The 14,832-nt window shown below is 41.3% G+C and overlaps 1 protein-coding gene across 1 annotated transcript in view; it reads right to left on the bottom strand.

Annotated features, from left to right (window-relative positions):
* Positions 1–9,112, bottom strand: part of LOC311242151 (E3 ubiquitin-protein ligase TRIM35-like) — a gene marked incomplete at both ends in the record, with an annotated part of 28,035 nt that extends 18,923 nt beyond the window's left edge. The window contains one exon of the mRNA XM_084331103.1: positions 8,852–9,112. Within this exon, the coding sequence (XP_084187229.1) occupies positions 8,852–9,112 (261 nt within the window). The remainder of the gene's footprint in view (positions 1–8,851) is intronic.
* Between the last annotated feature and the right edge of the window lie 5,720 nt (positions 9,113–14,832).

The following is a 14,832-nucleotide window of genomic DNA, read 5'->3' as shown; positions in this document are numbered from 1 at the left end:
TGAATTCCAGATCAAGATGTTTAAGTTAGCCATAGTCCAACCAGGTCGCAGTATGATTGAACGTGATTCCCCTGAAGTAGAGCACCACAATATATACACAACCCCACGCTAAGGACCTGTTGGGCAAACTATATACTAATTACAACAAGACATTCATTAATTAGATTGTACTGTTCACGTGTGATGCCAACATCCTCAACAATCCGCAACATCAGAGAGCATCAGGTGCAGACCTCTTCTGTCGCGAGTCTATTAACTAAATTTAGAATGCAATTTGGCTTTTAACTGAAGCCGGGCGCAAAACTAGACATGTTTAGCAAAACATTAAATATCTTTGCAACAGTTTGTGATAATGCCTCGCCTTATTTTGTTTCGGAATCACGATATTGTGATCTCAAGGTCTCAACATTGACATTGTATGATATCTCTCGAGAAAAATGCGGATGAAAAAACGTCACTCGCCACTTAAATAAATCAAAATCGTGTATTTAACAACTTCAAAAACGTTCGAAACACGGTTTATATTGACTTAATAAATAAACAAAAATGAAAAATCTACATATGTAAACGAAAATGTCCAGTAGGCCTAACTAAATAACTAAAATGCCCTATTACACGCAGGCAGCGTCTGATGGCCGAATCTGTCTGCACTGGAGTATACAGTACTGTTACATCCAGACATTTATGATATACAAGATATACAAATATACAGTACTGCTTAAGAGGCAGAGATCAAAAATATATACATTCGAGGGGGAAGAAACTACATGCTATTTCTGTCTGTCATTTCAGCACCAGACGCTGTCCATCTTATTACCTGCATGCGCTTCAAGGCTACGGGCGCCTATTGCCATAGATAGAACAACAGTCTGAGCATGCGTAGTGAGCTGTGGCGTCATCGTTTATCTAGACTATGCGTTTACAGTGGCTGCACGGATCCACTGAACCGATATTTTGGAAAACCTTCACTTTAAAATGCGTTTACGAAAATCTCCGTTTATGTTTCTGAAAACACTGTTTATGTGTGGATGAAAGGCCCAAACGTGGAAGAAAATGTGTGTTTGGCAAAAGATCCAGATACGTGGGGACATGGCCGTAGTGTCTTGCTGATCAGGGGATGATGGACAGCTGTGTTGAGTGAGGTGCCTGGCAGCGTGTGAATCAGGGGATGAGGTACAGCCGAGTTGAGTGAGGAGCTTGACAGTGTGTGAAGGGGTGGTGCCCATATATGGGTGTGAGGCTTCCGTTGTGAATGTGGGAGAGGATGAGGAGGAGTGAAGAAGGTGTGGGGCTTCTGTGGTAAATGTGGGGGGAGGATGAGGAGGAGTGAAGAAGGCTCTCGCCGTGATTATGACACTATCCAGAGCTAGTATGAGGAACAGCATGGGTTGTGGCAAGAAATTATATATTATATTTCCCTGCTATGTATCAATCTCCAAGTATTAGGCCTATATGGACCTCATATTTATATAATGTATTATATAGACTTGTTGTAATATACTAACCCACACTGTAGCACTCAACACTTTGATGAACATTGTTACTCAGCTGATAGAGTTGTGCCCTTCCTGATGACTTGTCATACAGACCTTGTAAGTCTAAAAGTGGATAAAAGCGTTAGCACAATGACTAAATGTAAATGTAAATGTATTATAAGGAGGACCTAGTATTTATATACTGTATTATGTGGACCAGGAGTCCAGGACCTAGTATTCATATGATGTATTATATGTGGACCTATGATTTATATAATGTATTATATGGACTCAGTATATATATACTGTATATACTGTATTATATGGACCTACTGTAGTATTTATATGATATATTATATGGACCTAGTATTGGTATACTGTATTATATGGACCTATTATTTATATAATGTATTATATGGACCTAGTATTTATATACTGTATTATATGGACCTAGTATGTATATTATGTATTATGAATTGAAATGGGGGACCCTGATGTAAACAAGACGAAAGTCTTTCTCTGCTCTGCATCCCCTTAACAATTGTGTGTATTGAGCTGTACTGTATTGTACCCATTCTGCAATCTGTTAATACAATTTTCAATCAATCAATCAATCAATAACCTTCTGTGAATGAGTTTACAAATCACGGACTTCAGAGTGAATAAGGAAGGACCGCATTGACTTTCTGCATTGTGACAACGTGGATTTCTATGGAAAAAGGCTTGTGCCGCATGTTGTGGATGTTGCAATACAGTATAGTATAATGCTGGAAGTGGAATAAATTAGCTTATGAATAAAGTGTGGAACTTAACTCAAGGAGCCCATCTTGAAAGGCACGTTAATAAATTTGTTTATCTGGCTTACTGCCGCGGATTCAAGCCGCGCAATAACAAAGCGCAACATTAAAATAAGGACAGCTGTTTATAAGTGGATGTTTAACCTGATAAGCTAGGTACATGCCTAAGTAAATGGAAGATTGCTCCACTTCTGCAAGGTCAATTTGCATGTTCTTGGTATCTAGGAACATCTAGGGACCTGGGGGTATGTATTTCCAGTGTCAGAAACATTGTGTCTGTTACTAGGCTTGAGTAAATTGTGATGAAACAAAGGAGAATATAAATTATGATTTATGGTTTTTGCATCTTTGATCAAAAATGTATACGGGTAGGAGAAAATGCTCGCTGAGCTCATTCACCACCTTATTGAGATCATGTGTACAAAAGATCTAAGCAAATGAACCGCGGGAAGATGATTAAACAGAAGGATTTGTAGATACAGTAATGAATGATAATCGATTTTAATTATAAATTCATATTTGACCTTGAACTTGACCTTGACCTTATTATGGCCAAATCATACATCTATGGATAGGGAAAATGCTCCTCTTTCCAATGGCAGGGTTGAATCTGGATGTAGTCATTTCCTTGCGGTTTTTACGATAATTAGCATTTTCCGATACATTTGTATTTCCGATAAATCGTATAAAACATCGGTAAAAATTAAAATATACACTTTGACTACTGTTTTTGATAGGGTTATGGTCTTTACTCTTGGCTACAAAGAAAATATTTAAAAACATTGACCTCTTAACATCCAAGGGCCCACATGTGGATGATTCTTTGCCGACCTCTAGTGGCTCGGGTGCGCATTTCTTTTAATACAATATATAGATAGAATTAAAGCCCTATTTGTTGCCTGTCGATTTCCCTTTCAGGTGACAAAATCCGTTCAGCGGTTCTCAAGTTACATGCCGATATGTGAGGCGTGCCCCAAAGTACGCAAAAGTACACATTACCACCCCGACTCCCGGGGCTCTAGCTCCATCAATCATTTGGCGATCTCGAAAATCTTTGCACAGGGTCGTAGCCAATGAGTGTGGCTTTCCAATGATACCCCATGATATGATAATTGGGGATCTATTATGGTCTCTATTGATTGATTTATGATAAAGAAAAGCAGGGTCCCCCTTAATGACAATAAAGCATAACAATGGCTGAAAAGGAAAATGTGGATACGAATGAAACTCATAGACCCAACGTTAAACGTGAATGAACGTGAAGTGCCTGTGGAAAATGCTGACGTCAGATCAAAAAGAAATAAAATACCTAAGTTGTTTGTTATTTTCTTTGAGTTTTCCCTATTTTCTTTTGAATATTGTAAAGGCCTATTTTCTTTGTTGCATGTGCAAATGTTTGGTACTTTATTTTGAGCAAACACATCGCAAACCCCCCCCTTTCCTCACGAAATGGAACATCGTCAAAATGAATGAAATTAATTTACTTTCTTATGACATTAGGTTGCATTAAATCCACTTGAACGAAATTTGTTCGCTCATAAAATTAGTGACATTCTAAATGTGATTTAATGTTGTTTAATGACAAAATGACACGACTCGCGTTTTATGATGAACGGTCTTTTCGGAGTCAGTTCGATAGACACTGGCGTTGGTCACAAGTTAAGTTGCTATAACTTATAGCTATAACGTTAAGATAAGTGTAATTTAACATTTCGTTCTCTCTGCTATTAAGAAAGGAGAGCTATCCTTGTGTGTGCTTCAACACCTCTCTAAGTACCTGTGATTAACGCATGAATAACACACGCAGACAGACCACACCCATGCAGCCCAGCGATCTAGTTATTTTGGGACACATACTATCGGACAAATAACAATAATTAACTCATTTACAAGTTGTCTTAAATTTTGCAAATAATGGAACATATATAGAATATGTCAAAGCAGTCAAAAAAACAATATTTCGATTTTTACCTATATTCTGAAATGCCAGACATTTTCGCCATTTCTGAGCAATGTTATTTGCCGCAACAAGTTGGGTTTGGTCACGTCTGGTCACATATAATATATATTTTTTTATGGCATTTTATGGGGCCCCCTGGTGGCTTCAGGGGCCCTATGCAACCGCATAGTCCGCATATGGCAAGAACCGGGCCTGCCTCGCCCTCGCCAAAGCAGTGCCATCAGTGTGAACTGCTTTAATTAATGCAGTGAGAGCTTAAGTTAGTCAGCCACTTAATTCTCTGTAATGCTGCACGGCGCTCATGTCGGTAATGTTAATGTGACGGGGGTGCTGCTCAGTTCATACGCACGGCAGAGCACATTCGTGCGCACACACATAAACAGACTCTTGCATACCACGCATGCACACACACACACACACACACACACACACACACACACACACACACACACACACACACACACACACACACACACACACACACACACACACACACACACACACACACACACACACACACACACACACACACACACACACACACACACACACACACACACAAACACACATACAAGCAATTTAATGTCATGCTCTTAACCATGCCCTAGCAGCAGTACCTGATTATTGTTCAGTCTCTGTTCTCCCTGTGTGTGTGTGTGCATGTGGGATTAATTAAGGCACAGGCATGAGCAGCTTCCCGGGATTTCCTAATATGGACATCTTCCTGCTTCCATTATCGTCAGCTCATGTCATTCACCTGCCTTCAGTCTCCCATCAGTTCATAACCTCTCTCACCGGATTGTTGTCTAAGTAGTGTATGACAAGGCTTTCAGTTCCTCATGTATCCTAGTGACATTCTACATTCATATTTTCTTTATTAGTCATTCTTTGTGTTCACTCATAATTTTTTCTTCTGTCCTAAAGGATCATTGCATGCTCTCCTATCCAGCCAACCCCCCTGTTAGCTTTAACATTTAATATACTACTAACTATTACTCTGTTAGCTTTAACATTAACATTTTATGTACCACTATACTCTGTTAGCTTTAACATTAACATCATTTAATATACTGCTAACTATTGCTCTGTTAGATTTTACATTTAATATATTACTAACTATTACTCTGTTAGCTTTAACATTAACATTTAATATACTACTAACTATTACTCTGTTAGCTTTAACATTAACATTTAATATACTGCTAACTATTACTCTGTTAGATTTTACATTTAATATATTACTAACTATTACTCTGTTAGCTTTAACATTAACATTTAATATACTACTAACTATTACTCTGTTAGCTTTAACATTAACATTTAATATACTGCTAACTATTACTCTGTTAGATTTTACATTTAATATATTACTAACTATTACTCTGTTAGCTGTAACATTAACTCTTTCAGTGCCACTCACGAGATTTCTCGGGTTTTTTTATAGGTGGTTGCGTGCCACTCACGAGATTTCTCTGATTTTATTTTTTTATTTATTTTTTTGATCTGAAAAATTATTGCATCACCCGAGCCTACCCGAGTATAGCCGAGGGGCGCCGACGATCACTGTGGAAAAAAGCGCCCCCTGTCGTCTCCCAGATGACATAAGTGATTTTGGAATGGACTCAATGAAAATGAATGGGGAAAAAAATCCGGTACTCCACATTTTCCAGTTCACTGATCCAGCCGGGGTTACCACAGTTCATTCTGGAACCTCAGATCCCCGTTGATCATGGAGTTCTACAGTATCGCGTTGGATCCATACACTTATCGATTTTTTCGAATGGTGATCAGGAATTGGAATATACCAGTTGGATACCATCTGATGTCAGGTAAGGACTCTATGTTATCAGTGTTAGGATAATCAGAGTAAGTTTGATGAAGTTATAAGCTGTTTTGTGAAATGTCCTCTTTCGGTTTCACTGTAAAAGTCTGTGAGGAAATCAACGGAGCGATTATCAGTGCGCGGCCGTAATGTGCTTGCGTGCACGTATAATATTGATCATCTAGCGTTTATTTGAAAACGATTGATAAAAAGGCAGACGAATATCAACGTTGTGGAATATTCCACTAAAAGACGATTTTCATAGAATGCTCCAGAATGAGCTGTTTTTTATATCAAAACGGGGGCTTTTCTAACTGCTCTGAAACGGAAACGACGCGATAAAAAAACAATCTGCCTTCATAGCACTGACTGGAAAATAGTATTTGATAATGCGATGGGCAGATTAGACACATAGCCATAATTTAAAACATAGATTAGGCGATATTAACGTTAACATTGGCGCCGATGGTGGCATTCAAGCGGTAAAACGGAAAACCAGGCGTGGCACTGAAAGAGTCATTTAATATACTACTAACTATTACTCTGTTAGCTTTAACATTAACATTTAATATACTGCTAACTATTACTCTGTTAGATTTTACATTTAATATATTACTAACTATTACTCTGTTAGCTTTAACATTAACATTTAATATACTACTAACTATTACTCTGTTAGCTTTAACATTAACATTTAATATACTACTAACTATTACTCTGTTAGCTTTATCATTAACATTTAATATACTGCTAACTATTACTCTGTTAGCTTAAACTTTTTTAAGGCAGTAACAGACCTTACAGCCTGGTGTGACAACAACAACCTGGCGCTCAACATAAAGAAAACAAGAGAGATCATGGTGGATTTCAGAAGATCACTGACCACTTCCCTCTGCTCATCAACAACGAGGTAGTGGAGGTCACTGAGTTCAAGTTCCTGGGTCTCAATGTGGGTGAGACCCTGTCCCGGAGCACCAACACCGCCTCAGTGATCGGGAAAGCTCAGCAACGCCTACACTACCTAAGGAAGCTGAGTTCGAAAATTGGAGCTTCGAGTACGCTTCGAGTACGCTTCGAGTACACGCGTACGTTCCACCTGACTATGTGGGGGTCTTTACACTTCAAAAGTTGTGTGCATAAATGCACCTCCAACTTTGACACGTTGGTGGCGCTAGAGTGTTAGAGCTGGGGACATGGGACTTGGTGACAGGGTCCAGGGGACTGTCCCGAATCAGCCTGCCAATTTTCACAACTTTCTCCCATACGGTTCTATGGGCTGCCATAGACTCCAATAGCAGAAGAATAATAAGAAGAAACGGTCAAATCCCTCGAGGTGGCCTACGGAGCTTCGCTGCTTGGCCCCCAAAAACTAAAAAGGGGCATTCACAACTTTCTCGCACACACGGCCCCTTCATCAAACGTTTCTATTTAAATGATACAAAGTCTGGTCTCATGGGCCTCACCAACTCCCACCATCTCTGCCAGCTCTCCTCAAACCTCTCCCTCTGTCGTCTCAGTGCGTACGTCAACATTTCCATCGCATAGATCTCATGCATCAGCTCTCCTCAAACCTCTCCCTCTGTCGTCTCAGTACGTACGTCAACATTTCCATCGCATAGATCTCATGGATCACCAAGACAACAAAGCCACGGGTCTCGATAATATACTGAAGAGTATCAAAACGCCCAAGTCCTTTGGATTGATATGTATGAGCCAGCTGAACAGAGATTCAAAAGACAAAGTTGAATTCAATCAGTGTTTTTTATTGTCTGCAACACATGGAGAAGGGAAACAGTCTGACCAGCCCTCCACGGGGCTGAGCCTCTCGAATGATACATGACACAACCATGGCATTATATACTCTTGTGGCAGTTCATATATAGGGAGGTGGTTCATTGCCATACATGGTCTGGTTTTGGAGATGTTCATGTCTGCCCCTCCTCACGTTTGTGTGTGTGTGTGTGTGTGTGTGTGTGTGTGTGTGTGTGTGTGTGTGTGTGCTTGTGTGTGTGTGTGTGTGTGTGTGTGTGAGTGTGTGTGTGTGTGTGTGTGTGCTTGTCGTGTGTGTGTGTGTGTGTGTGTGTGTGTGTGTGTGTGTGTGTGTGTGTGTGTGTGTGTGTGTGTGTGTGTGTGTGTGTGTGTGTGTGTGTGTGTGTGTGTGTGTGTGTGTGTGTGTGTGTGTGTGTGTGTGTGTGTGTGTGTGTGTGTGTGTGTGTGTGTTAAAGAGGGGGGTTGGGGCATGTTTCTTCAAGTGGCATGGGGGGGCTGAGCGAGGGATGAAAGAGAGAGATGGATGAGGCCATCCAGACGTAGAGAGAGAGACACAGAAATGATAAGCTTAGATATAAGATACTAGACATTAATGAACTAAAAACGATCAATTCCCACTTTTGACATTAAAATCAAACATGTCAACACAAAAGTTCATTAATGGACCTGTACCTGCCGATCATCAACCATTAAACACATCATACCTAACCAGAAGAAAACTAAACAACAGTTAGAGAGGAGAGAAAGAGAGATAGAAGAGGGGGGGGGGGAGCAGGAGAGAGAGAGAAAAAAGAGAGACACAGATTTGCAACTTTCAAAAGAACCACACATAACCCCTGAACCCCCCTTACTCAGGTACACAGATACAGAGGTTCTAGGCTGGCAAGGCGTCCCTTCTAGTCGTCTGCCTCAGTGTCTTTGGGCTGTCCTCTCCGCCTCTCCCCAGCTGGTGCCCCGTCTCTTTAGCTCTGCCTCAAAGTCTCTCCCACTGCTGCTCTTTCCCTCTTGTCGTAGATGATCTGTGTACCAGGCTGCGGTGCCTGGTCTCGCTGGGCGGAGGAGATATGGTGCGGCGGTCTGGCCCCTGTGGCTTAGCTGCCTCCTCCTCCAGCCTGCCTCTCTTCATCTCCGGCCTGTCCTCAGCTTCCTCCAGCCTGTCTCTTGGTCGAGGGTCGTCTGGTGGTCTCGTCTGAGGGCCTGCTGCTCTCCCTCTCTGCCACAGCTGAAGACGCGCCGCAGACAGCTGGTAGTGAATGTCTGGATCTTCTGCAACATCCCTTTTCTTCATTCTCCATGTCTCACCGGCGGTCCTTCTTGGTGTTTGGTGTCGGTCAACTGGCCCAAAATCAATCTCAGCAGCGCCTCCATTTGAAGAGTATCAAACAGCCCAAGTCCTTTAGATTGATATATATATATATGAGCCAGCTGACCAGAGATTCAAAAGACAACGGTGACTTCAAACAGTGTCTTTATTGACTCGAACACACAGAGAAGAAGAACAGTCCGACCTGAGCGTCTAGCATAGAATGATGACACAACATTTATACTCTCAGTCTCAGACAAAGAGAAAGAGAGAGAGAGAGAAAAGAGAGAGAGGGGAGGGTTTGTGTGCATCTAATAGCCATACATGGTCTGTGTGTGTGTGTGTGTGTGTGCTTGTCTGTGTGTGTGTGTGTGTGTGTGTGTGAGTGAGGGGGGTGGGGAGGCCTGTTTCCAGATGTAGACACAGAGACGCCACGGCCCTGCACGAGACAATCATGCTTCGACCAGAGGAGACATTAATGAACTGAAAACCTATCACAGCTTACGCATCGATGCGCTTTGTGAAGGCATGTAATATTCTAACTAAGAGATTGTCGCTCTCTGCTCTCTGAAAAGCTCTCTTTCAGTTTCAGCTGCAGCGTGGTCATCCGCGACTCGCATCCTCGGGTTTCTCCGACACTGCTAGCGTTTGAGTACACACAATTTCTCTATGAGCTTAAAACGGGAGATTGTGATGATCATAAATGCATTTGTACACAAATATACATGTCTGTAAATAATTGACCTCAGACTGCAGTCAGAATGTTTAGTTTCTTGAAAAGAGGAGCAGATGGTTCAAATCGATCTGAGAGGGTTGAATCAGTAGTGAGTTATTTCATTCTTGTTTTATAAGTTTAGTTTAGTTTACCACCCACCCACCTGCCTACAAACCTACCCACCCACGTAACCAAATGCATACCTACATGTATGACCTATTTATCTATCTACTACTTTTGGATATGAGAATTTTTTTTATAGTTTGCTTTAAAGTTTAAAGTAAGTTTGCTTAGGGGCGGCTAAGTGGCGCAGTGGGCAAGGCGCTCGTCACTAACGCAGGAGATGCTGGGTTCGAGTCCAGCTCTCTGCGTTGCTTCCGGCTTGCTGGTCGTTCATACTAATACAATTGGCAGTATTAGGGGGAGGGAAAGCCGGTGGGTGGGGATCCGACGTTGTGGACAGCGACTCCTACAGGTAGGTTGGTGCGCCTGTACAGCAGAATCAGGAAGCAATGGGGGCAGTGTGAGCCTCCCACACGTTACTCCTCGCCGCTGAGAGATCGCGCTGTACAGGTGAAAATATACGACAGCTGCCTCCTCATGTACCGGAGGGGACGCGTGATGCAAGGCTTGGTCCACATTGCAGCCGACAACGTTCGAGACAGGGGAGGGTAGAATTGGATAATACGAAATTGGGATGGGAGAAAAATAGAAAATGGGGAGAAAAAGTAGATACAAAAAAAAAGTAAGTTTGCTTGAAGTACCCTCTAAATGGCCCAACACTTATGGAACATATACAGTGACAATGGAAATACCAGCGCCAATGGCCCAGTCATATGTAATGACTCTGTATAAACACTTAGTTTTGAATGGGGGTAGTTAGTATCACCCAATCCCAATCCTGAACAGATAATATAAGACACAGTTTACAAGAGTAAATCATTCCGCAATGGCATCTCGACGATACACCCCAGCCGAGGTGCTTGAATTGGTTCTACTCAGTGATGAGGAGGCAGATGACGAATCTGGCGCTGAAAGCTTCTTCAGAGATGAAGTTTTATACGGAGACGGTCTGGATCCAGTTCAGGAGTGGGTACAATTATATTATCATTAACGTTAACTTTGTATAGTCTATTTTACTGCCGCGATTTGGGCCAATACATTTGTTATTTAGCCTTTATTGTATATTAATATTATATATTGTTATTGACTGACACCAACGTCCTCTCGTACTTTGTTTGCCACAAACAACGAGCTCCCATTGGCTGGTGCAGATTTCTGACAACGTGATTGGTTCAAATGCATCAAACCTGTCAAAACGTGGACCTGTGTGTAAAAGCCTCACAGAAAATACAACAACAGTTGTCACAGTATACTCGATGTATCGTGGCTTGTTCTACATGAGATGTAGTAAATTACTATATCGTGAACATCGAGCATATTGTAACGTCAGTTAGCTGCCCCCGGCAAAAAAAAAAGTCATTATAGACATAGACCTGCATGGCCAAACGTTACAATATAAAGGCAGTCAAAATACTTAAAGGCCAACTTGCAGGTTGTATTTTTGTTGAATAAACAATGTGACTAGGCCAACGCTGACTTTCATGAAGAGGGGGGGGGAAATTCTCGAAATTGACCCAGTTTTAGCGTTTTTATCAAACATTTTGTCGACCAAACCACAACCTCCACGCACATGCATATTTTAATCCATGGTTCATAGCATGTGTGTGTCATCTTAATGATGACGTCACACTGGGTACAGGACAGCAGGGGGCTGAGAGTCACAGCAGGTAGTGGCAGGAAGCAAGGAGCCTTCTTGTTACTACTAGCCGAGGATCTAGTATCTGTTTCACCTAACACTATTGCTCCGTGATCATAGCCATTCATCTCTAAAGCTAACCACTATTTGTAAAAGCCACAACCACGTTACCATATTTGTAATAATGTAAATCATTGTGTCGTTGTACATATTGTGTTTATAACGTTAGTAGCTAAGTTAGCTAGCTTGGTAGCCAGCATTCTCGAAACTCCTAACATCACCCGATTTAAAATGGTTCTCTCCTCTTTGTATACCTTTGTCCTCACAAGTATTCTGCCAGGGAACTTATCGACACGACCATAGTAGTAGTTATAAGGTGTTTGAGCTTGTAACGTTAACATTAGTTAGCTAATAGCTATCGTGGTAGCCCCTTTCGTGACTGTGATGCATCGAGTGCTATCCGAGGGGGCTACTATCGTATCAACATGCCGCGACGTGTAGCTTGCTAGCCGGCATGATGCGTGTGCAGTGCTTTGCCCCACAGGTCTGAGAAGAGGACCTGCACATTTTACTTGTTCCCAAAACTCTTTTACATGCACGACAGTAGACATAATGCTAACGTTAGCGGGGTAACGTTAGCCAGAGCCATATAGCCAGCTTGATACTATGACCCGGGGATAAGGCAACAGCCCACAGACCAGTAGCGCTGCTGTACTGAACAACAGGCTGCCTAGTGGTACATGTATAGTTCGTTTTTTACGACATTAAAAACCTTATAACTACCTTGTTTCAACCAGTTGTAACTGGTCCATCAAAGTCTCTGACGATTAAACCCATTTGCGTCTTGTAAGGCGCCCATTTGGATCAAGGAAATAGCTTTCTGCACTCGTCAAAACTCCTTGTAGTGGATCAGAAGTAGGGAAAGTTGCCTCGAGTGACGTCACGGCCCTGCTAGCGTCTGATAAGCTTTTTGATTTGCTCGTGCATGTTATTCTTTCGTGGACCTTTTTAACCCTTTCTGAGTGGCATTTCCGGTGTCAAATGGAAAAAAATAAATAATGAAATTAGATACCAATGATGTAAACTACCCATAATTGCAGAGTAGGGTTTAACCTGCAAGTTGGCCTTTAAGGACCCACACCACCCTGGCAACAAACACCTCATACGGCTGCGCTCGTGCAGGCGTTTCAGCGTCATGCCCACTCGGACTAACAGACTCAAGTTCCGTTTTTATCCCAGGGCCATAAGTGCACTAAACTCAGCAAACATTTTAAGCAAACAATCTCCCCTGCACCCCCCCCCCCCCCCACGCACATGCACACACACAACACCAAGGGAATAGTGCAATTTTCTTTTTATACCCCCCTGTTTATGTCTCACTCTTGTCTTTATTATTTTAAGACTGTGTATTTTAGGACTGTGTTGTTATTATCTAGGACTGTGAATGTTAGCACCTAGGGCTGCATTTAAAATGTTGTTGTACCATTCTTGTGACAATGACAATAAAGATCATTCATTCATTATGCAGTCACTATACCGAAACACTGGGTGTTTTGTAAAAGAAAATTAAGTATATTGAGTTATAAACTAAAATGTTATGATACTGATTGGTTAAATGTATGTTCAATTTCATCAATCATTAACACAATGCCCGCCATCAGCAGGGGGCGCTGATCCCCCTTCAGCACCAGGTCTTTATTCAATGGATCTAGTTTTAGAATGCCAAAATTGCGAGTCCTAAAACTATATTTTATATTATAGCTATGGATCTAATAACGCTGTCGACTGTCAGTGAGTTGCTTCTGGTCAACATGCAAAAAACAGTTAGTTTTTTCATCCGTACATTTCCGTTTGATACCGTTTTGAATATAAGTATAGTTTGAGTGATTCTGAGTAATTCCAGGAAAAGACGAAGACGAGAAAAATGCATTTTAGTGTAATCCAGTTATCACGTTGTAATTTTTCGGCTGATTATCTAATCATCCTGAAATCAATGCTAGATTATCATTATTATGTATGTAAATACAATATAAAAATGTATGGTACTTTTACTAGATATATGTACTTTAGATATACTCGGACAAAGTTTTGGGAATAAAACATAAAAAATGTCAAAATATTTCCAACCTGACTTTGAACCAATTCGTAGAATGGCCCATATATGTATATGAATATGTATACACAAAACTACACACACACACACTCATACATAGATGTAAAGATGTATAAATATACTGTAGATATACATACATACATTTATACTGTACCATTGCTGAACATCAGCTATCCATTTTATTTTTAATAAGCAGGAATCTAAATGATTGATTTGCTATCAGCTTGTAGATGAGATTAATAGTATTTGAGGAGTGTTCTTGCATAAAACCTGCTATTCCAATTATTTTATTGCGTCCGTTCAGTCAATTTATTGAATATGCATCGGAACGTGATTCCTACCGCTCTCCCTGTCCACATAGAGGTAATTAAACTATGTATGATCAATGGCCGCTCGTTAAAATGGCTCATCCTGTGAGACGCCTGCTTAGCAACGAAGGAGAGAGGAAGGAAAGATTGTATGCCAGCATCCAGTGAAGAACACGAGTCGCCTTTTTACCAGACAGGCCTTAGATTTCTAAGGCTTAGAAAGGAGGATTTGATCTTGACTGACCTACCAGCACCTACTCAAGCAAATGGTAAATATGCTGGATGTAAGACACAAGATTGGAAGCATAGATGTTCATGTTATCATGAACTGAGGTGGATAAATAAATGGAAGTCCTCTAGAATACTCACCCTCTTTGCCTCGTCGGCTGTGAAACTACATTCATGGTGGAATATGGATAATTTTTTAAGCATGTAGTCAAATGATACAGTGGTTTAGTAACAATGTCTGAATCAACAGCTCAAGACAATGGGTCTCATTCCCCAACATTTTCCAAAGAGTTCTCCTGGAAGACTTATCTTGGAACTGACTGAGACAGAATCAATGACAAGTTCACTCTGAGTCCTCAACACGCTGGTAATATGTCTTAAGTGGCTCAAACGGTCGCACCTGTGATATGATCTGATATCTGCGTTGGGGAATGGCATTATGTCTTAAACTCTAAAGCGCGTCCCTGTTCATGTAATTTGCATACAAAACAACGCCTCCAGAGCTCCTTATAAGGCAAAGTAATGACGCAGCTGTGTGGAAATGGATGCAGAAGTGCCTTGCGAGTCTTGCGCGACCCATCG

This window comes from Notolepis coatsorum, assembly GCF_963971535.1.
Source record: "Notolepis coatsorum genome assembly, chromosome: 15".
In the NCBI taxonomy this organism is placed as follows: Eukaryota; Metazoa; Chordata; class Actinopteri; order Aulopiformes; family Paralepididae; genus Notolepis; species Notolepis coatsorum.
The sequence above is the reverse complement of the archived record's forward strand: the minus strand, read 5'-3'. Positions and strand labels throughout refer to the sequence as shown.